We start from the raw sequence: 23,570 nt of genomic DNA, 5'->3' as shown, positions 1-23,570 counted from the left end.
GGCTTTAGCTCCTTTGATTTTTAGTGTGTGTTTTTTGCGTGCTTGTCCTTAAAACGGGATGTTTTCTTGTGCTTGTTTGTGTACCTGCGGCACAGCTAGGATTGCCTCCTTTCCTTTGTCTCAGCCAGTGGGGGTTTTTCAGTGTGAACAGGAGCTTCGACCAGATTCAACCAAGCAGGAAGAATCAAATAAGAGATAGACGGGCGCAGAAGAGAGAACGGGGGAGACGAGGATAAGTGAATCTAGACATCACGTGTGGGTGAAACAAGAGCAAGATGCAGAGAAAAACTTCAGCGCCTGACTGAGCTCAGCCGCCCCACCCTCAATGCCAAGTGCCTGATCAAGCGTGGAGGCAGACGGGGTCTTCGCTTCGGTCTGACACTTTGATCACATAGTTGTGCCGAGCTGAAACTGAAGGCTAAACAGCAGGGAAAGTTGCCGAATAGAAGAGGGAGACATGACTTTGTGAAAGAGTTCTGTAGGGACAGTCAGAACACTACTGGTTTGTTTGGGTCATGAGAAATGACTTGATAGATAAAGCTTCACATTTGCAATATAGTCTCAGTGGAATAATTTACCATTCAATACTCTGAAAGGGGAACTCCACCGATTTTAGATATCAAAGTGTGTTCACAGGTGACTGTCACTGATTTTACAGCTAATTGCTATGAACAGGTTAAAGTTAGTTCAACATTTAACTCTTAAGTTAAACAAAACTTTGTTCCTTAACATCACCCAATAGCCCTCTCCCCTGTGCCTGGCCGTGACGCATATAATCCATTCTCCTTGACAAGACAGTTGGTTGGATACATCCAGGTTTTCTGTTATTCCTCACTTGCTGATTAGCATAGCTAATCCACTCATTTTTACATCTTAAAAGTCCACTTGCTGTCACAGAGATGGATGACAATAGGGACTCGTTCAGCATCATCTTTGCAGCTTCGTTGCATCGAGCTTAATAAAGATAACTTTGACTGTTTGCACTTTTTAACTATGGTAACGATTGCTCGTTGCAATAGCTGCTAATGTTGGCTTGCTAATTTTCCAAACCCGTATTTGTGTCCTGGGTTGGGTCTCGGGTCCTAGGGTTCGGGTGGACCCGTGAAGACCTTGTACGTAATGTAGCAAAGGACTTGGTATTATAATTTAGTTGAAGGCTTGACAAACTGGTCATGTACGTGTTAGCTTGACACAGGTTCACGAGTTGTGGGGAGGCTACTAACCTCCTACCAAAAGAAGAGAAATGCTACTGCTAACTCCAAAGTTGTGTTGTTTACATATTGTGGCTTTTTAGCTAGCTTGGTACCGTTATATGCTTGTCCTGGCGCTAGTCATTGGGGCTAAAGTTAAGCTAGCTGTTGGCGGTCAGCAAATACCGCCAAAACATAGATTGACTGCTTTTTTAACCATAATGACTAATTTTCTACTATTACTTAAATAATATTTTGGCATGTGACAGCTTTAGGGTTGTTTGAATGCACCTGTGGCAGTGCTTCGCTGCATAACAAAACTAAAGTAACATTAACAAGTGATGTAAAAAAATTACTTTTGCTGTTGAGGAGTTAGTACAGTAATAAGAAAAATGTAATATGTATTTTTCAAGTCGCTTGCCCAACACCGATAAATACACAAGTGTTTGGCAGTGTCGCCAGCATGACTCACTCATGAGACAGCGTCACTTCACAGTGTGGCATGTTTACAGGCCATATAACACATGTCATCACCTCAGGACAACAGCAGTGAAGCCACTTTGGAGCCTCGGATTAAAGTAGAGACAAGCTCCCGTTGCCGGTCGACACCACAGCTGTAGGAGTGGGTAGCTCGCGGCCACATTTATGTGTACATTGCAAACAGAGAATTCTTACAGTTTCTTTATAGCTCAGCATGGTTCAGTAAGCGCCTGCTGATGCGGCATCACCGCGTACAGTATTTGACACTAGCTGGTTTCAAAAGCTACTGGTAGGATTGCGATCGCCCTGCAGCGAGAAAGAGATGCTGCAACAATATGAAGCAGGAAAAAAACAGTCAAGAACTTATCAAGTATGGCTGGGTGAGAAGAAACATTTTTACACTTTGCAGTGGCCAAATTATTAGCGGTGTATATATTTTTTTTACCGTATGTTCCCGTGGCTGTGTGCAGCAAAAGAAATTTCAAAACATATACATATGTGTTGATGTTCAGTGGCCATTAACAGGGTCGCTTAGCATATAAAACGGCCGTGGAAATAGCCGAACTGTGCCAAGCCATATGCAAACACCCACATGTGCTTTACAGCTCCCACTCTCATGTTAGAGGCTTGGGATTTGAAAAGAAACAACATCCCTGGTGTTGTACTGGAGCTGCATCACACTGTATCCACATGACAGCGCGGTGAGTCGATGGTGCTATGAGCTCGTGTTATCCTCCCAGTGGGGAGTGTGACCCGACACGGATATGTCAGCCTTCCTTAGCAGCCCCGACATGCCGTCCACCCACGGTCCAAAACGAAACGCTCACTGTGCTGTGTACAAGAGACGTCGCTTAATCGTGTATGTTCCTGGAACTCATGTAGAAATACATGGAAATGTACAGGAAACCTACACATTGGTGGGTGTTTCGTATTGTGGCCACAGAGTGAAAGACTGGTATTTCTATAATGTTGAAAAAGACAGAACCTTTTTGTTTTTGTCATTTTGAAACAGTATTTTGAGGATACCTTGCTTCCTTGTAGCACTAATTTCTTTGCCATTTATCCTTTGATATGGTGTGTATACTATGAGGCCATTTTAATTTGGTTGTGACCTCAATTTAATGCATATTTGACCATATTGGTTTTAGAAAGTGCGTCAAGCATCCAAATGTCTAGAGGAACACAACCTTAGGAGTTTAGCCATAAAAATCCCCAAAATTGAAAATATTTTAAGGTTAGTGAGAGGGGTTTTATTTGCGAAACAGTTGCCTGCATTGTGTCGTCCTGCATTGGCTGAACGCGTTTTAATTTCCTCTCCTGTCTTTTCATCAGAGAGCCACAGAGGAGATTTTTCCATGATTGAGGTCATCTGATCTTGGCTTCTGCTGTGCCACTGCATACATCATTATAATTATTATAATTTTCTGTTTCTTTTGTGCAGGAAATTGAATTTGGATCTTAAATAGAATGTTAGGGGAGGTGTCAATACCCTCGGTCACGCATGCCGACTCTCACATTAAAAGCATATTTGCCGCAGCGTGGTCACGCTGGATTAAGAACACCCCACACACGTCGTTTTTAATTAACCGCGTGTTTGTTTTTGGTATTATTTGATCAAAATGGAGCAGGATTAGTAAAATCAACATCCTGTCAAAGGGATTAAGAAGAACAAATGCTGCCCAACTGGTGAAGTATTGTACCACCTGTCAGCCGGTGGAGGGGATACGTTTTCCTGCCTCGACTGACATTAACTCTGGGTTAAGAGTTTACACAGGAACCCGTCCTCCCCTCTCAATCCCCTTTTCTCTACTCACCCGTCACTGTGTCACCCTAACCTTGTAGCCTCTCCCTTTCTGCTCAGCCAGGAAAGGTTCCCCCTCCCTATCACTCTCTATTTTGTTATTCTGTCTCCCTATATTGACCGTATTCTCCCTTATCATTCCCTTCCCTGCCTCCCATTCGTCATCTCCTCTTTATGCTGTAGTGTTTAGAGAAGGTAGCCCAGTAGCAGGTGCTGGCTTGGACCACTGTAGTCGTGACTGTCTTCCACCGACACACTGTACAGCCCCCTTGTGATGTCGTCTGGCAACTCTAGCCTCAAAAGACGTCAACCTCTACCCCAGACCCAAGGATCGGCACAGCGGTCCGAAAAACAGGGGGTCCGGCGCACAAGTGTGTCAGCCGGGGCCGGGCCCGGGCCCCATGAGCAGGACAGATGGTTCACCCACGGGACGCGTCAGAGTTTGATCGCCGCCTCCTCCGTGGCTGACAGGTGGGCGGAGGGTGGATTGTTGAGTCGGAGCTCACAGGTGGAGTTGGAAAGAGATGTGGAGTTGGAGAGATGAGTCGGAGCAGGTGGCATTTCTAAAGGTCAAGACCTTTGCTGATTCAGCCAGGGACACAGAGTGGAGGAGGCAGCATAGTGTGCTATTGTATGTGTGTGTGTGTGTGTGTGTGTGTGTGTGTGTGTGTGTGTGTGTGTGTGTGTGTTTGTTTATTTGCAGTTTTACGAGGACCTTAAGTCATCATAAGGATAGAAAGATGATTAATTATTCCTTTTTCAAAAGAGCTAGATCGCACATTTTGGGACACAAAAGCTGTTAAATTCATAGTGAAAGTCCTTGAATGTATAAAGATGAGTGTGTGTGTGTGTGTGTGTGTGTGTGTGTGTGTGTGTGTGTGTGTGTGTGTGTGTGTGTGTGTGTGTGTTAAGCAGAGATTGTCTGATGTGTCTGGGCACGCTGCCCACCTCCTTGTGGCACACCAGGCCTGACAGGTGTCTCAGGGTCTCTAGCTAAGGATGGGAGGATGAGCTGGCAGAACAAGCGCCGATTTTGCAGACTCACATTTGCACAGCCGTGAACATAAGGCTTCACCAGACATTCAGACGCAAACATGTATAGAAAACAAAAAATCACACACATGCTCAAGCAAATCCAGTTACACATCCAGACACACACATACACAACCCACAGGTTCAGCGGAGCAGATAGCGTGACGCCGACGATACATTTGCTGTCCCTCAGCGCGTCGCCTCTGCATCTCTGGGGGACAGATGAAGTTGGGGGGAGGGGGGTCATCGATCTGTGTGCCTCTGTGGGATCCATCTTTTCTTTCACTATTTTCTTGGTGTTATTATTCCAGAAAGAGGATTTTGTAGCATGCTGATATTCATAATGGTTAATTCACAACATTCTGCAAAGTTAAATGAAACGCTCCTAACAAGCTCCCCGTTCAAATAAATCGTTCTCAATATGCATCGTGTGAACTTGCCCTTGCTGTTTGTTTGTTTTTTAAAGCTAGATATCCCAGCAGCAGTTCTTCATAGGATACAGGGAACCTCTTCAGAAGGGCAAACCTTCCACACCACGTCTGGTTTGGCTCAAGCAAAAAAACTCACTTCAAAGCTATCGTCGCCAGCCAGCAAACCAACTTAATTCTCTGCATGGGCTTTTTCTTCAATGTTTTTCAAAACATTCATGAATATTGATTTATGCATAGACAAGTGATAAGTTATGTTTAGCGCAGCGTACATTTTGACTGAGCTTATTTTGACTTTTAACAAGAGTCCCAATTCATCGGTTTTGAGTTCTTTAGTTTTCATATTCGATATATGAATATATATCGAATAATAATATAATATGTATATACGTTTGAACATAGTTCTTATAGTTTGCCTGTGATAAACTAAATGTTATCCTGCACTCCAGCCTGTAATATGTGTCTCTCTGTGTGTCTGCAGGCTCACCTGGTGGCGGCCTTCGAGAAGAGCCTGAGTAACATGACCTGCCGCCTACAGAGCCTCACCATGACAGCCGAACAAAAGGTACAAGAGCTCAGTCCTGAGTTTGAAATATGCTGCGTGTGAATGGATGGCGGAGGGATTACAGAGAGGAGAAATGATTAGAAACCAGCTCCGGTTTGACATTGAAATGATTCAGTGAAACCACAGAGTGTAGAGGTTGGCGGTTTCGCATTAATGGATATTTTTTATCTTTAGGTTCAGTTCCCGAAGTGCTTGAAAGTTTTCTTTTGAAGGGTTCTCTCGTTAAAGTTTTAGTTGTTGCCTGAATTTCTCTCTAACTTTACTCCTAACCTTAACCAAGGTGATTGACTTGCTTGTCTGAAGTAAAAAAAATTTTGCTTCACTTGAAGGAGAAAGTGCCCGACTTTGGCCCAACATGCAAGGGTTCAGCATATTCCCTGAACCTAAAGCCCACAAACCCATTTAAAACCAGTGTATTCTCCAGAAAAAGCTCCAGCATTCATCTGCTCCTGGGTTTATTTCTCTCTATTTTCATACAAGTCGACTTTTTTGACCGACGGGAGGTTTGAAAAGAGCTTGAATTGCAACGAAACACTGATCACACAGCAGCAGCAATATGCTCAAAGATATATCCCTACCACAAATTATGAATACTTCCCTCTGTTCACACACACACATACTATGCACAGAGTGCTGACGAGCCCTGGCAGCTTTTTGTAATCCTCTATAAATTAAAGCAGACTGGGATCTGGTGGGATGTCTTTGTTAAAGAAGGCTGTCCCAACTTTTAATTAAAGCGGAAACCCTATCTTCAGCCCTCAGTGTTTTTTTGTTTTTTTTTGGGAATGGCAGAATAGGAGACTCCTTCTATCTGATCGTGTTGGTTCAACAGAGTGGAGCTTTTTTTTTATTATTCTAAGCAGGTGGTGCAGGGTTGGGGCAAATCCGCAGGGAGACTCCTATCCTCCTCATTTTCTGCCTCTCATTCCCTTCCACTAAAAGCCACCGCCAAATTTAGGAATTTGTTTCCAGTGACGAAGCTTCACACATTTGGCTGAAGAACTGCTTTTCAGTGCGTCACCCTTCGTTTTAACAACTGTGTCTCTCTCCAGGAGTCCGAGTTGGTGGAGTTGAGGGAAACAATAGAGGGGCTGAAGACCCAGAACACCGACGCGCAGACCGCCATCCAGGTGGCGCTCAACGGCCCTGACCACCTGCACAAAGGTAATGAGGGAACCAGCAGGCTCGATCATGATGATGGCCGCATTAGTGTTCCATGAGTCGATGCATTTTTTTTTTAAGCCTGATTGGCCACAGGGGGAATCCAGCAAATATGGTCCATATTTTGCAGCAAAAGCAATTCAATTCCTTTTTGAGGCTACAAATTGTCTTAACATGCTCAAGGGATTCACAGGAAGTAATCCATGCACACAGTTAATTTTGTCTCATTGATATCAGTCTCACTTTTTACTGGTCACTCTTTTACAGCCGTATCACAGCTGCATTAAGTGCTAATGCTAACCCAACGTTTTCCTACTGCTGTTAGTTCACATTTAAGGTGTTTAAGGCTTCATTGATGCTGCAGGCATTTTTTTGCGAATATGTGACTCCAATTTTTATTTATTTTTCTCGTAACAGTGTGAACAGCACAATCACGTGGAATCTGATCTTTTAACTTCTGACTCACTTTATCAAAATGAGTTTGTTAGGCTGTGCTACATTTCTGACAAAGTAGCCATGTAACAAGTGTTGGCTGTAGTATTTAACTTAAATATCTGATACCACCAGTAACCCCCAGTAAGAAAGATTTTGACCGTCATTTGCAGACCTGCGGATTAGACGGCAGCACTCGTCAGAGAGCATGTCCAGCATCAACAGCGCAGCCAGTCACTCCAGCATGGGCAGTCTGGGCAAGGACGCCGAAGACAAAAAGAAGAAGAAGAAGAGCTGGGTAGGTGGAGGCACTGTCATCATTGTGAGACGGAAGCGGCAAAGAAAGGTTGAGTGCAGAAATTGTCAAAAAAAAACATGACATGACATGATCCGCTCAGCTGCTCTTCTGCACAAAATTATGTATATTTTACATTTAGTTTTCTAGTCATTGTTTAGGAGGTGGTTTAAATAGTGAAAGACTCCAAATTTAAACACATATGAATTATTCAGTGGCAGTTAATCTATTTCACATATACTCATAAAGCCCGCATTGAAAGATTAAATGTTTTCCTTACATAGATAAAGGCAGTTTTGTGGAATAAAGCTTATTCTACTGTTGCACCCACTGAAAGAGCTTCAAAATCAGCTAATATTCTGGATGTACCTGCATACAGCTCGAACTAACCATGACCTCAGGATCACTGACTCATTAAATCAAAGCTCCAAATCAAAAGAAGTTTGATCATTTCCATCCCAAAAGGCAATACAAATTATTATTGCTGTGATTTTCTTCTCCAATTTTGGAGGCAGATTCTCATTGGTGATCTGCAATACACTAAAACCCGTGCTTAACGGCACCCTATACCATCATATCCCCGTTGCTAGGTTACAGTGCCGAGATGGTGTCAGCTGAGTGGCTGAGGTAACATCCGGCGGCGAGAGCCAACAGAAGGGGTCGAGCAGAGTCAAACCGCCCCGCAATTATTGTTCGAGGCGCACTTTGAAGTGACAGTGACAGCAGCATGCAAATTAGGTTGGTAAAGAGGCGGAGTGGCCGCTAACGTCATGGTTACTGAAGTTCAGCTTTACAGGTTAGAGAAGTGCTGGTTGAATATCTGAGTCAAGTGGGTGGAACTGAGAAACACTCTCACTTCCCACAGTACTTTTGAGAAGGGCTCTTAATCCCCCAGGTACTCAACGGGACTTGGTCAGGTTTGAAGGTCTAGAAAGACTCAAAAGACTTCCACAAAGTTCAGTTTAACTTCTGTCTCTTTTTGGGAAATCAGAAACTTTGTTCTTTTGATGGCTCAGTTTGCTTAAGTGTCCAAGTTATACTTTCGACTCCCATGGGGGGTGTCTCTTTCTACTGAGGACTATGTCCACAAATACCCACAGATCAAGGCAAAAAAAAAGCCAAGTTATTTAAAAATGGCCATCCACAACCATAAAGCTCTCTCCTCTCTCTCTCCCCCCCTCTTTCCGATGTTTCTGTTCTTCGCTTCACTGTACAGTAGCGGCTCAGTGTCCCTGGCTGGAGAGCTGTTATTTGCTACAGCCCCCTGAGTCAGACGGATGACATATGAGAAGTTTCGTCTCAGCCAAAGAGCGCAGAGCCAGTGTTCCCTCTCTGCTGCAATGCAAAATGCCTGCCCTTGAAATGAAATGAAATGCACGCTTACAGCGCAAAAGTTCACCGCTGAGAGTGACACCCAAATCTGCTATGTTAAGTGAGACCCCCTCCCCCCCCCAAAAAAAAACAACTCAGGCTCATGAATACAAATCAATCCCTTACTTAAGCAGCAATTCATTATTCATTTGCATAAATCCTGCCTCGGTGCACACACGGCTGGAGATACGGATTGAGTTGAACTTGCAGAAAAGCAGCAGATCATGCTAACAGAAAAAAGGTTGTCATAATAAATTGGGAGGGTGTCTTTCATTAGGGCAGCGGCTTTGTGCCAGCAAGCAAGCTGGACAGGAGCCTCCCTGTGGAAGGTGGCAAACACCGTTCCCACAGAGGACATTATGTAAACATCAGGGCTGTCCACTGGCTCACTAACATGACTGGCCATGTATGTAGAAATGTGTCGAAAATCCATTCAATCCATTCCTCTTTTTCTATAGTTGCTGATCCTGCAAGGGTAACAGGGAGGCTGGACCATTTCCCAGAATGCACTGGATGGCGTTACAAAATGTTTAAAACCGTTCACGTGAACTTAAATTGAATGGATGTACTGTGTTGGTGTGTTGTGTTTAGCATGATTTCATGCTAAACAGTGGATTTCATGCAACATCTTGTACTACGTGCTTATAGCCTAGGGACAAACATGGCCGCCAATCAGATAACAGGAAGATGAATGCTACGCAATCATAATAGACATCGATTTCATTATCATCCCCCCTCGCAACAGCATTAACTGTATTTGCAGAGGACAAAGTGCTCAGTAAATCAGATGCACTAACGACGTTTATCTTTAATCAAGCAGAGGGGGGTTTGTTTGTGGGCGGGTTAGGTGAGCAGGAGTGTGTGCGTGTGTTTGCGCGGCTTAACTTTGGGTGTGTTCTGCATCTTCAGGTGGCCGATTCCATCCCGGCTCAGGTCAGTGGCTCCCAGAGTGTCCTCTGTGTGTGTGCGCGTGTGCTGTGGCTATTCTCCATCCTCTCCTCGCCCCCCTTGTTTGTTCCTCATTCCCCCCTCAGAGCAACCTCTTCTTTCCCTTCTCTGGAACAGTCAGCATGGATACGGCAACCCCACCCCCCCTTATTCCTCCCTCCTCGTTTTCCTGCTCCCTTGTTCATTTGGATTGCCTGTTCAAAGCCTGGTCCCCCCATCTTTCATTCCATCTCTACTTACGGTCTTGCTTTTTGCCCCCTTCTCTTTACCTAAACCAGACAGTGCCCACTGCTTGGGAAACAACACAGAGTTCCTGATCTGGCAAGGTGTGATGTCACCAGCCCCCTGAACTCTCAGGGAACTGATGCCGGCATGTTTGTGTTTTCTGTCTTGCAGTTGCGCAGCTCCTTCAAGCAGGCGTTCAGCAAGAAGAAAAGCAAATCCCAGTCAGCGCACGATGAGATGGAGGAGATGACCGACTCGCTGCCGTCCTCGCCCAAACTGCAGCACGACAACAGGCAGGGCAGCATCGCCACGCTGCATTCTTCGCCCTCCACCACCGAGTGAGTTTTGCGTATGCGCATGCATCTGCTGTTACACACATACATAACGTATACACACAAGTAGCTCTCTCCACTCGGACACGCTTCCTTGCATACAAATCGACTAAATTCTTTTCAGTTATTTTCTTGCCACAAATGTCTGTTAATCCTCACCACGCTTTTTCTTTTCTGACCTCTCTGTTCATCCTTTTCTCGAATGCCCCTCCCGCTGTAGCAAGTGTTTTTGCGATAGCAACTCCTCCCCCATTTGGACGCCAAAGAAAAGGCAAAATGGTCACGTGGTCTACAAGCACCGATCCCGGTAATAGGCGCTGCGCAGCGCGCTCCCAGGGAGTGTGTGTGCCGTGGGGTTGTGTTGGTGTGACTTTACCTCTGCATCTCGGTGCTGTGAGCACCTCGGCATGTCGGAGGTGATGGTCTCTCTGAAGCGTCCGGCTCAGGAGAAGTAGCAGTAGGCTGAATAAAGGGTGAGACGGATGAGTTCGCAAATTGGCTCTATGCTGCTGGTACAAAAGGCTATTTTGCCGATCGGCAACCAGCATGCAGGTACTTTGCACCTGTGGCAGCTGGTGAGATGACTTCCTTTTTAAGGAGTTTGATGTAGGCCAAAGCATGTGCTGGCGTCAGTTCTAGAATTTTCACGCAGTAAACGACCCAAATGTGACTTATTCTTGTTGTGTTTTTGACTTTGAGCAAAATAGCATTGCATCTAACTCCGTATCAGATCTCTGCCTGGTGTTTGTGAAAATAATTGAATCATGATGATGGGACAACTACCACTGCACCAACTGAAGAGCCTCTTCAGTATAACTGCAACATGTATATTATAGTTGTATAATAACAACTATAATATACATATATATACGTACCCCCCCACCCCATACACCCCCCTCTCTCTTCCACCTCCCTGTGTGTAACCCCCGGTCGCAGGCTCTGTGAATGCACCGAAGCTGAGGCAGAAACCATCCTCCTGCTGAAGAATGAGCTGAGGGAAAAGGAGCTCAAGCTGACGGACATCCGCCTGGAGGCGCTCAGCTCCGCCCACCACCTGGACCAGATCCGAGAGGCCATGAACCGCATGCAGGTGAGATCCGGGTGACCTGACTGCTGGGTGACCTGTGGGTGAAGGACTCAACTCTAGGTATCAAATTGGCTTTAGTTCTGTTTGCCAAACGCAGATAGATGCATCTCATGGAGAAATAAGCACTTTTAGTTGTTCTACAGTTGTTTTTTCTTTTCTTTTTTTTCGCGAAAGGCTCAAACTCTTTGCTCTGTCCATCCAATTTATTTGTGCTAAAGCGGTGTGTTGCTCCCGAAAGGCACTGGAGCATGATAGCTGGTACCAGTTAGAAAAGTTAACACTGCATTCAGTGGGTTAGTGGATGGCTTAGGAAGCTCCAGAGGGGCACCAGGAGGGCTGAAGGCAAAATATCTGGTCTTACAAACACAAAGCCTCTCCTACTATCCTATACACCTAACACTCATGCAGATTCGCTATTAAATAGTAGTTCATGATATTCATTCCCTACGGAACTATTCCCCTAAGTCTGAAAGTCTGAACATTTTTAGAAGAGCAATACAAGGAATTAAAAAACGAGGGGAACATTGGATACTGTGACTTTCCAGCTATCACAAATCACAGTGAGTTGACATGCTGCATCACCTCCAAAACTAGCAATTAATAAATGCCTCAGAGAGGCGGAATGGAACTGTTTAATTTCCCCATGAAGCTGAATAAAATTATACAAAGTGAAGTTTTTCCCCCCTCGCAAGTACACATATTTGATTAGTTGATATCATTCTCATTGAAGTGTTGCAATGAAACGCCACCCGTCAGTTCAAAGCATACTGTTCAGAGGTGCTGCGTCACTTCATATTCTTAAAAGGAGCACATGTTCAAAGGATATCACCATAAATGTCTCCACTGTTAAGTGATTCTTTGTGGATGTGAATTGCCTCGGCTGTAGAAGCCCATGGTCTCCTCTCATATCTGGGGATCATGTAAGGCGCCTTATCTGAGACTTACCCTTCAGCACAAAGAGAGCCTTGAAGATCAAACGCCAATAATTCAGATTCGATATAACAACAGTGGCCAGCCTGAATGCAGGAATATGAGTCTTTGAATGCAACTTCTGTCAGGTTTTTGTCTCATTTTCATTTGTTTGTGGACAAACAGAACGAGATCGAGGCGCTGAAAGCGGAGAACGATCGCCTCAAGTCCAGCGGCAACGCCACGCCGACGGCCACGCCCGTCAAGACGGCCCGGCCGCCCTCCGAGACCTCCAGCACGTCCTCGTCCTCCTCCCGCCAGTCCCTGGGGCTGTCGCTCAACAACCTCAACATCACTGACACCATCATGTCAGGTCAGTTCAGTGTCAGCCGCCAAGCGATGTCCATCTGAAGTGTTTGTGTACATCAGTGCTAGCAGCCTGCAGTTGTTTCTCAGAAGTGAGAAGTGTGAAGGTGGTGGTGGTGAGCGAAATAGACTGTGATAAACCTTTTTTTTACATTTCAAAACCGTCAGCAGGTGTATTCAGCTATAAAGAATTAAACCTCAGCCATGATCTTTTGTCTAGTTAAGCCATAGGACACACTTTATGGTCTGCAGCAACTCTTAGGGAATCAAGTTGGATTAGCTCCCTCCACACTCGCCTTGATAAATGTGAGAGAACTGTGTTTGCGGAGAGAAATGATCTGGAGGAGCCCCGCATGAAATGACGAAATAGCTGCTCTCTCTACTGCGAGGGCTGGTTAACGCAGCAGGAGCCTGTAACACACACACACACACAAGAACATGCTGAAAATGTCTCCAGGTCCGATCCATTGGAGAAGTGAAAGAGTTCTGTCCCTCTCTCACTTGTCCTGTAATTAACATAGAAGGCGCAGCTCTCTCTGAGGACTCGGGCCTTCATTAATTGATTGGGGGGCGTGAGCCGAGAGCAGTGACGCGTGGGAAGACGAGTGGGCCAACGGGCTGTTATCAGCCCAGCACAGAGCCCTCAGCTAAGGGAGGCGAGCCGAATACAAAGTACCCTCTCCAAAAATGGAGTCCGGGAAAAAAGAGAATGAAGTGAGAGACTTGGAGTTGTTAGCGGCGTGGTTGTTGTCAAAGGTTAGAGGTGGTGGGAAACTAACACCATAGCTTTCACCTCTACTCCATTATGAGCCTTCTTAAAATCGCCACCTGGAACGTTCGTGGAGTTCAGTCGAGTGTTTATCGACAACAAAAAATTAAGTATTTATTGGACACTGACTTTGACATTCTATGTACTCAGGAACTTAGACTAAAAACTAGTAACGACGTTGACAATGTGTGTGACATGTGGCCTAAAGGTAAATGTGTAATATCTATAGGTGAGAGCAGCGCTGATGGTGTCGGCATTTTTTTTAAGACTCATGATGTTGTCATTATTAGAAAAAGGGATATTATTCCAGGCAGACTTTTGATGCTAGATTGCCTTTTTAGAGGAGAAAAACACCGAATAATAAATGTTTATACTTCTCCCAACAAATCCCAAAAAATCTGTTTATTTAAAAGACTTAGAGAATTATTGTCAGTAGGTTATAAAATTATATTATGTGGTGACTTTAACACAGTTACTGAAGACAAAGACAGATGTAGTAAGAAGCCCTTCAAACTGAGTCCCGAAGGCAAATTTTTAAAACAAGTATGTGAAGAAACTAAATTAATAGATGTATGTAGATCTGTAAATCCTTCAGGATATGAATTCACCAGGTTTGACTCAAACACCAAAACTCGTATAGACAGAATTTATGTATCGTCACACTTCAAAGCAGTAAATTATAGAACCATATTAAAGCTGCAAGCAGCATTGATCGGGCCCTCGCAACGTCACACACGTCGAGGGTACTGGCAGGACTCTGGTTGATGCGGCAATGCATTTCTGTGACCATCATACACTGTATGCACAAGTTAGATGATATTTCCTGCGTCGACCAGCAGCATAGCAAGACCATGTTGCCAGGTCTTAAGCCTCAAATGTTTTGAGTGTACCTCCGATACAATCATAAATGTAAGCCTGTTAAGATCATTAAGAAAATGAACGTGTGAATGTGCTTCAGTATTTGTAACATAACAGACTGTCAGGTTACTGGGATGGAGTTCAACTCCCTGCAGTGTCCTACTGATTGTATTTGGACTTACATGAAAGTTAACAGAACAGCAGTGTCATTTGTTTTTACTTGAACACTTTAATTTGACACTGTTTTCATTTTAAGCTCTTCTGTAACTTTAGATTGTAGTGTGAAGCATTCATTGTAACATTTAACCTGATTCTCATGTAGAAGCTCTGGACAGATCATTTATACTAATGCCCACTGACATGGTTTGAAAAACACTGTTGATTAACTTTTGTTCTCCAAGCATCTTAGTTTGCACATATTTAGATCAGAGAAGTCTTTTTCTCATGGTGTGCCCACAAACCCTGTTTGGGCCGCTGTTATTATAGAATTCTGTTTACGTCCGTGGTTGCCAGTAGGTGGCGCTATGACTATGAGTTAATATTGGCATGCAGAAGTCCTAAAATCACGACAGCAATCAAGCATGTCAAGTTTGGGGCAGTTTTGACAAAGTAAGGTTGAGTTACAAAAGCTTGATGGATGATGGCGAATCATGTAAAATTGACGCTACACCAAGTCCATGTTATCCGATGAAACATCAAGCTTTTAGTAACTTTTAATCGTTAAGGTCTTTAGGTTGTTCTGACCAAATTCTAAGATGATCGGATTATTTCCCTAGGAGAAGTTCGTAGTGCAGCACCTGGAAAAGGAAATAAAACCACAAGAAATTCATACAAAATTCTAAGTCTACATGTGATACACCTGCTTACTTAATTTCATACATCTAGGTGAAACGTACTGCGAGGGCTGCATCGTCGAAATATTGTAGGGGGCGCTATCGAGCCGAGTTGGCACTCTGAAGCATTAAAATCACATCAGATAACTACATTCAGGATTTTAAATGTGTGACAACTTTGATTTTGTTTTGAGTATTTTTAGCCCCTCAAAAACACCTTTGTTTTTCATGGCGAGGAATGCATCGCCACGGCAACGGCATTTCACGAAACAACAAGCTTTGAGTAACTTTTAATCACAAAGGTCTTTAGATTGTTCTGACCAAATTCTAAGTTGATCTGATTAATTCCCTGGGAGGAGTTTGTTAAAGTAGAGCGCCTGGAAATTGCAAAAACGACACTAGAAATTCAGACTAAATTCAAAATGGCTGACTTCCGGTTGGGTTTAGGGCATGGCCCCAAGAGACTTTTATTTGAGTCCACATGTGATACATGTGCCTACCAAATTTTGTTAATCTATGTGAAACGTACTGCGAGGGCTGCTTCGTCGAAATTTTGTAGGGGGCGCTATTGAGCCGATTTAACACTCGGATTGAATAAAATCATATTATAGAACTACATTTTGGCCTTGTGATCTGTGTGTCAAGTTTGCTTGTGTTTCGAGCTTTTTTAACCTCTCCAAATGACCATCGTTTTTCACGGCGAAGACTGCGTTACCACGGCAACGGCGTTCGACAAAACATCAAAAGCTTGGAGAACTGACATTATGAACTTCTTACATTTGTGTGGAACAAATTTGATGTTGATCTGATTTTCCAACTAAGAGAAACAAGCCAAAGTATAAAGACTTTAACTTACTGTTGCCAGTAGGTGGCGCTATGACTATGATTCAAAATTGTCATATACATGTGTTCAGGGTCAGGATGTTATGACATCTGAGAAATTTGGAGCAGATTAGGCAATGTACAGCCGAGTTACAACAACTTCCTGTTTCATGGCGAATGGTGTTTTTTTGCCGCCACGCCACGGACACATAGTTCGATAACTTTTTGATCTTTGAGTATCGTTTCACTGCCAAGGTCTCAAGAGCATACTGACCAAATCTGAAGGCAATCGGGTTTAATCTCTTGGAGGAGTTCGTTAAAGTAGAGCGCCTGGAAATTGAAAAAACAACACTAGAAATTCAGACTAAATTCAAAATGGCTGACTTCCGGTTGGGTTTAGGGCATGGCCCCAAGAGACTTTTATTTAAGTCCACATGTGATACATGTGCCTACCAAATTTTGTTAATCTATGTGAAACGTACTGCGAGGGCTGCTTCGTCGAAATTTTGTAGGGGGCGCTATTGAGCCGATTTAACACTCTGATTGAATAAAATCATATTATAGAACTACATTTTGGCCTTGTGATCTGTGTGTCAAGTTTGCTTGTGTTTCGAGCTTCTTTAACCTCTCCAAATGACCATCGTTTTTCACAGCGAAGACTGCGTTACCACGGCAACGGCGTTCGACGAAACATCAAAAGCTTAGAGAACTGGCATTATGAACTTCTTACATTTGTGTGGAACAAATTTGATGTTGATCTGATTTTCCAACTAAGAGAAACAAGCCAAAGTATAAAGACTTTAACTTACTGTTGCCAGTAGGTGGCGCTATGACTATGATTCAAAATTGGCTTGCAGATGTCTTCAGGCCTGGAGTTTAATCAAACATGTCAATCTGGTAAAGATCTGATGATGCGGAGTCGAGTTACATCAGTTTATTCGTTCATGGCGAAGGATCGAAATTCGCAGAGCCGCCACGTCGCCACGCTTCGACAACTTCCTACAATTTTCACAATGAAGCATTATCAAGGTCTTAAGGCTTTTGTGACAAAATTTGAGAGGGATCCGATTAATCTGTGAGCAGTAAGGTGTCAAAGTACACAACCTATGACTTCCTGTTGCCACTAGGTGGCGCTATTACTATGATTCAAAATTGTCATATACATGTGTTCAGGGTCAGGATGTTATGACATATGAGAAATTTGGAGCAGATTAGGCAATGTACAGCCGAGTTACAACAACTTCCTGTTTCATGGCGAATGGTGTTTTTTTGCCGCCACGCCACGGACACATAGTTCGATAACTTTTTGATCTTTGAGTATTGTTTCACTGCCAAGGTCTCAAGAGCATACTGACCAAATCTGAAGGCAATCGGGTTTAATCTCTAGGAGGAGTTCGTTAAAGTACGGTGCCTTGAAACGGTCCAAAAACGTCATAAAATTCAAAATGGCCGACTTCCTGTTTGGTTTAGGATATAGCTCCTTTTGACTTTTTGTACGTCCCATCACGTTCCACATACCTACCAAATTTCATACAGCTAGGTGAAACCCAAAGTTGGGGCTACTCTGTAGGGGGCGCTATCGAGCCAAAATGTCATGCCGCAGCTGGACACCCCAATAATACTGGAATTTTCACCACGATTGAATTTTGTGCCAAATTTCAAAAGATTCCCAGTATCCCAAGCACCTCCTTTTTGCGATGAAACTGGTACGATAATAATAATAATAATAATAATAATAAAAAACATTAGAATAACAATAGGTCCTCCGCTCCGACTACGTCGGTGCTCGGGCCCTAATAATAAAAAACATTAGAATAACAATAGGTCCTCCGCTCCGACTACGTCGGTGCTCGGGCCCTAATAATAATAATAATAAAAAACATTAGAATAACAATAGGTCCTCCGCTCCGACTACGTCAGTGCTCGGGCCCTAATAATAATAATAATAATAATAATAATAAAAAACATTAGAATAACAATAGGTCCTCCGCTCCGACTACGTCGGTGCTCGGGCCCTAATAATAAAAAACATTAGAATAACAATAGGTCCTCCGCTCCGACTACGTCGGTGCTCGGGCCCTAATAAAAAACATTAGAATAACAATAGGTCATCCGCTCCAACTACGTCGGTGCTCGGGCCCTAATAATAATAATAATAAAAAACATTAGAATAACAATAGGTTCTCCGCTCCGACTACGTCGGTGCTCGGGCCCTAATAATAATAATAATAATAATAATAATAATAAAAAACATTAGAATAACAATAGGTCCTCCGCTCCGACTACGTCGGTGCTCGGGCCCTAATAATAATAATAATAATAATAATAATAAAAAACATTAGAATAACAATAGGTCCTCCGCTCCGACTACGTCGGTGCTCGGGCCCTAATTAAATGACTTCTCAGATCACCTCATAGTTAAAACATCTGTATCTTCTGGAACCTCAGCTAGCAGAGGCTTCTGGAAACTAAATACTCAATGCCTAAAAAATACAGATTTATTAAAGGAGCTAAAACAGGAAATACACAAAATAACACAACTAAAAATCCTAACCAAATCTAATATTAAACTATGGGAAATATTGAAATATAGAGTGAAAGATTTCTTCAAATTCAAATGCAGAGAATTAAATAAAGCAAAAAATACACATTATGATGAATTAATGAAGCAATACATTAGTCTGAAACAGAAGGAAAAAAAATCTACAGTAGATGAGGAAACTATGACAAGTATTAAGAAACAAATAGACAACTTTAATCATGAGTTATTGTATAATATTTATAAACAGTCACACTTAGATAACAGAGGGAATTTAATTCATGCTCTGAAATCAAGTCAAAAACAAATTCAAGCTAAATTTATTAAATGTATAAAAAAAAACATAAAGTTGATACTTTTTACTGTGAAAAGGAAAAAAGAGAAGTAATCAGAAATCTGTGTGTCGATGCATATAAGAGAATAGACATAGATGTAGGCTGTGTCAATATTCTGTTGGAAACGATGCCTTCATACAGCGACTTAAACTTCACTCATCTTAGTGGAGAGATAAGAAAAGAGGAAGTGATGGAGGCCATCCAACAACTTAACGTCAGTAAAAGTCCTGGTCCTGATGGTCTGCCCACTGAGTTCTATCAGCTTTACAACGACAACGTCTTAAACCTCCTCACTGCTGTGTACAACGAAGGTATAAACAGCGGCTGTATGGGAGACTCCTTTTATCAAGGTGTTTTATGTTTATTGTTTAAGAAAGGTGATGATGCTGACTTGGACAACTACAGACATCTCACTATTATGAATACAGACTATAAGATTCTTGCTAAAATAATTATGAACAGATTAAATGACATATTAGACAAAATCATAGATAAAGAACAAACTTGTGCAATTAAAGGCCGACTGATGTGGGACAACTTGTGCATATTAAGAGAACTTTTACATAAACCTGATAAAAAAGGTTTCTATGTTGTTGGGCTGGACCAGAAGAAGGCCTTTGATTACATCTCCAGAGATTACCTCTGGACTGTGATGAAGTCATACGGCTTCCCCGATGCCTTTGTTCACATGGTGAAATGTCTGTACGCTAAATCTAATATCTGTGTTTTAACTGAAGCCTTTCAAGTGGAGAGAGGAGTGAAGCAGGGCTGTCCTCTGAGTGCTGCTTTATACGTCCTCGCCATAAATCCTTTAATTAAAAAAATAAATTCGGATCATTTAATTTCAGGTTTAAGTGTAGGTCATATGCCCAAAGTCACAGCCATCGCTTACGCTGATGACATCACTGTTATTATTAAAAACCAGCTGGAGATGGATGCCTTAACCAACAATCTAGCTCTGTATGAACTAGCATCCGGAGCTAAATTAAATCATAACAAAACTGAAGGAGTTTGGATCGGAGATGAATGTCATAAATGTAATATTAACATTAAAGTAAAACCAGAAATAAAAATACTGGGTTTGATATTTTGTGACAGAAAAAGTAGTGAAAGAAATTGGGAAAATAAGTTGTGTGAAATTAAAGAAGAGGTGAAAAAATTGGAAAACAAAAAATCCAGAGTAAATATAGTCAAGACGTTCATCCTATCTAAACTACTTTTTTTATCAAACATCTTTCCTCCATCAAACAAAATGATTATCCAGTTAAATAAACAGTGTGTAAACTTAATCTGGGGCACAACCAGGGAAGTGACCAAAAGACTACTGATGTATAAAAGTAAAGAACACGGTGGGTTAGGGGCTCTAGAGCTCGGCGTCAGACTACATGTTTCCTTTATCAAAAACATCTCTGCTGCCATCTCCAGAAACGCTCTCTGGTTAGAAGACGTCTCCATGTGGAGAAAGAGAAGAGGAAAACTGAGAATAGGTCATGAATACAAATTATCATATGGAGACTTTATTAATCAATATCAACACCTACAGATAGACTGGAACAGTCTATCTAGTAAAAGTATTTATAAAAGGATCAATGATTTTAAACATGGTGGACTTGTCAAATACAAACATTTGACCGATGACGAGGGTGATGAGGTCTTAAAAACACTGAAAGACAAGAACCTCTCAGAGAGCATCAGAGACGTCCGATGGCTCATGTCGGTAAACAGACTCGCTGTAAGAGCCACGGTGTCATGGAGCTGCTACGTCACAACAAAAAAATGTCCCATGACACATTGCGACGAGGACGAAACACAGAGCCACTTGTTCATAGACTGCTACAGAGCTCAACAGGTCTGGGCCTCCCTTCAAGGCCTCGGCCTGGTCTTCAATGTGAATTATAAATCTGTGATGTTTGCAGTATTTGATGAAAAGATGTCTGTCAAACAAAAAGAACTTTACCAGCTCATCGTTGGCATTGCATGTTTCAAAATATGGAAAACCCGATGCATAATGGTAGTGAAACAGACTATAATGGACGGCAACGTGGTGGCGAAACATATAGTGACTGAACTCAGGAGAAGGAGAACTGTTGATAAGAGCCGGTCCCTCCCGTGGCATTTGTTGGACTTTTGACCCGAGCACACAGCACTTTTGTTTTGTATTTGTCCCTTTATATGTGTACTTGTAAATCATGTATGTATTTGTAAAACTGTAGATTTCTCAAATAAAGTTTTCTAAAAAAAAAAGGAAACTAACAAGGAAGTTAAACTTTCAGAAAGTAAAAAACACGGCTGCAGACAAATTTCTACAGTTTTGTATTGTTTGTTATTGTGCGCTCTGTGCTAGTAGTGGTCCCTAATAGTTAAAGCTGCTATACTTGTTTTTGATTAACACTGGATCACATAAGTACTTGTATGTTACGTTGAGCAACCAGCTCATGGTTGTGGCTTTTTTGACTTCACTATTTTGGGTGAGTCTAACCGCTCTCATAGCACTGTTATTGGCAGACACAACCAAATGTTTATCAGAGAAAAAGCTCTAAAAGCACTCTTTACACAACAGATAGACAAAGTTAGTTGCTAGCTAGTGAACATAGAGGAGCATTTAGCAGCTAAATAGCCACATATTTTCCCCAGTTGTGGGTGGAGACCAAAAATAGAGCTTAAGGAGAGTGAATATTTACCTAAATTCTCCAAGGTGGTCAAAGACACGACTCCTTGTCCATTCGATGTGTAAATAGGCAGCCGTTAGCCGTGCTAAGAAGTCTGTCAACTTAAAAGGTGATGATGTGTCATGTTTGGAAAATAATCTGCTATTGCCGGTTCCATTAAGCATGAGATGACAAACATCTGAAAAGAACTTGTCAGTCTGCCGATCAAATATGAGAATTTTTATTTTTATTTGATCGGTCTCAAAGGTTAAAAAAAAAAGTTTGAATCTAAAACTCAACAAGCTAAGCCTCCAGATATTTTTGAAATTCGTGAACTGAGGAAACTGTTATCAGTTTGCCTTCAGCTCCGTTGCTGTCGGTGGAGAATCTGACAGGTGCTAGGTGTTTGACTGTTGCTGTAAGCTGACGTTAGTGGCTTCTACTTCTTTACACACATTGTCAGGTTGATCAATCATAAGTCATTTATGTCTTCGAACAGCTGTCATTTCTTATGACTTATTACTTAATGATTTTGTCCCAATGATGTCACAGTCCCCATCCTCTCACTGACTTAACATTCAACTCTCAACAAATACCTCATATAAACCTCTTTCTTTTGAATGATTTCCCATCCTATTTTATTTGTTTCTCTCCCTTAGATTCCATTTCATTTTAAAAACACATAATCGTTCTTAAATTATCATTCTGTGCACTCACCAGAAAAAGTTCTGTATGGAAACATTGATTGAATGTAAAAGTAATTATCACACGAAAGAAACCCATTATCTATTATCTTTTTTTTTTACTTTGGAGTCTGTTTGTCCATTTCCAGCTCTAATTGCCAGCGGGCAGAGTGAGAGTTTGTTTGTAATGAATCAAGTTGATTGTGTTTTTCAGATATTCTGCTGGATGACGGCTACGAGGGCAATCTGCGCAAAGAGGGCCGGAGTGTGCGAATAGTGGTCACCATCAGCCGCGGGCCGTATTCCACCAAGGTTAGTGGACGTTCTTTCCCCTTTTTCCTCCAGCTAAAACCACTGTATTGGACTTATTGGTTCTGACTCCTGTTGCTTTGATTCATCCGCCAACTCTCCAGGGAACGGTAGGCCAGGCGTACCTGATTGGGTCTATAGGTGTGAGTGGGAAAACCAAGTGGGACGTCCTGGATGGGGTCATCCGACGCCTCTTCAAGGTAAACGCGCCCATTGCTCAGAGGTTCAGGTCAGTTATTTAAGCACATGACACACACTTTGACTTGTCATGGCAGGATATGCACACGCATGACTAGTTGCATTAATGATGGTTCTGTTCCATTTAGTTTGTCAAAATGTCACGAAGAAATGTTTCTCCAAATATTTCATGGTACCGGTAGTTGGGTAGTTGGATCCCTCTGGTTTGTATATGTGGCATAGAATAGATTATTTGTCATGTACATATTCTAATAACAGGAATTAATGAATTAATTTAATTTAAGATACAACCACTTTTTTAAATGAAACTAATTGAAAAAAGAGAGTGATGCATGTGCTGTTATTACAAATGCTGTCTGCCGAGACAGTGGTCCATATGTATTAAAGCCCTTTTAATCCACTTTGGTTGCATGGAATTGTATTTTGTTTGCTCCATCCTACTCATGGACGAAGGCATACTTTTTCCTCTTCTGAAGTTAATTTTTAAGAATTATAAACCTACAAAAAAATTTGTTTAAATCTCTCCACACCTCAATGTATGTGGCAGGTGCATCGGAGAAAAGCACAGCTCGATTTAAAAATGAAAAAAGAAGAGAAAATCATGGGCACTGTCTTTGTTGCTGTTATTATAGATTCACAGGTGCACACAAGCTCCACTGTCAGTTTGAAGATGAGTTGGTCAACAACAGCCTATATTTAAGCATAATCAATAGTGCAGTTCTTTATTTCCCGCTGTTCCTCTAACCCCTCCCTCCCTGCAGGAGTATGTGTTTCGGGTGGACCCTCTGACCAGCCTGGGTCTCAGCTCAGACAGCATCGTCTCCTACAGGATAGGCGAGGTGGTTCGCTCCCACGCCTCCGAAGTGCCTGAGCTGCTGCCCTGCGGCTACCTGGTGGGCGACAACAACGTCATCAAGGTCAACCTCAAAGGTACGGCAGCGAGGAAACAAGGAG

At 42.5% G+C, this 23,570-nt stretch overlaps 1 protein-coding gene across 1 annotated transcript in view; it reads left to right on the top strand.

The window, feature by feature from the left end:
* nav3 (neuron navigator 3) overlaps positions 1-23,570 on the top strand; it is a 235,654-nt gene that overhangs the window by 203,338 nt on the left and 8,746 nt on the right. Inside the window, exons 24-34 of the mRNA XM_068717037.1 lie at positions 5,413-5,496; positions 6,549-6,660; positions 7,263-7,387; positions 9,665-9,688; positions 10,100-10,266; positions 10,481-10,567; positions 11,197-11,350; positions 12,443-12,629; positions 22,324-22,421; positions 22,523-22,618; positions 23,378-23,546. Of these exons, the coding sequence (XP_068573138.1) occupies positions 5,413-5,496; positions 6,549-6,660; positions 7,263-7,387; positions 9,665-9,688; positions 10,100-10,266; positions 10,481-10,567; positions 11,197-11,350; positions 12,443-12,629; positions 22,324-22,421; positions 22,523-22,618; positions 23,378-23,546 (1,303 nt within the window). The remainder of the gene's footprint in view (positions 1-5,412; positions 5,497-6,548; positions 6,661-7,262; positions 7,388-9,664; positions 9,689-10,099; positions 10,267-10,480; positions 10,568-11,196; positions 11,351-12,442; positions 12,630-22,323; positions 22,422-22,522; positions 22,619-23,377; positions 23,547-23,570) is intronic.

The sequence above is a fragment of the Cebidichthys violaceus genome, unplaced genomic scaffold, assembly GCF_023349555.1.
Source record: "Cebidichthys violaceus isolate CVI_PGR_0920_01 unplaced genomic scaffold, fCebVio1.0.p SCAF_21, whole genome shotgun sequence".
NCBI lineage: Eukaryota > Metazoa > Chordata > Actinopteri > Perciformes > Stichaeidae > Cebidichthys > Cebidichthys violaceus.
The sequence above is the reverse complement of the archived record's forward strand: the minus strand, read 5'-3'. Positions and strand labels throughout refer to the sequence as shown.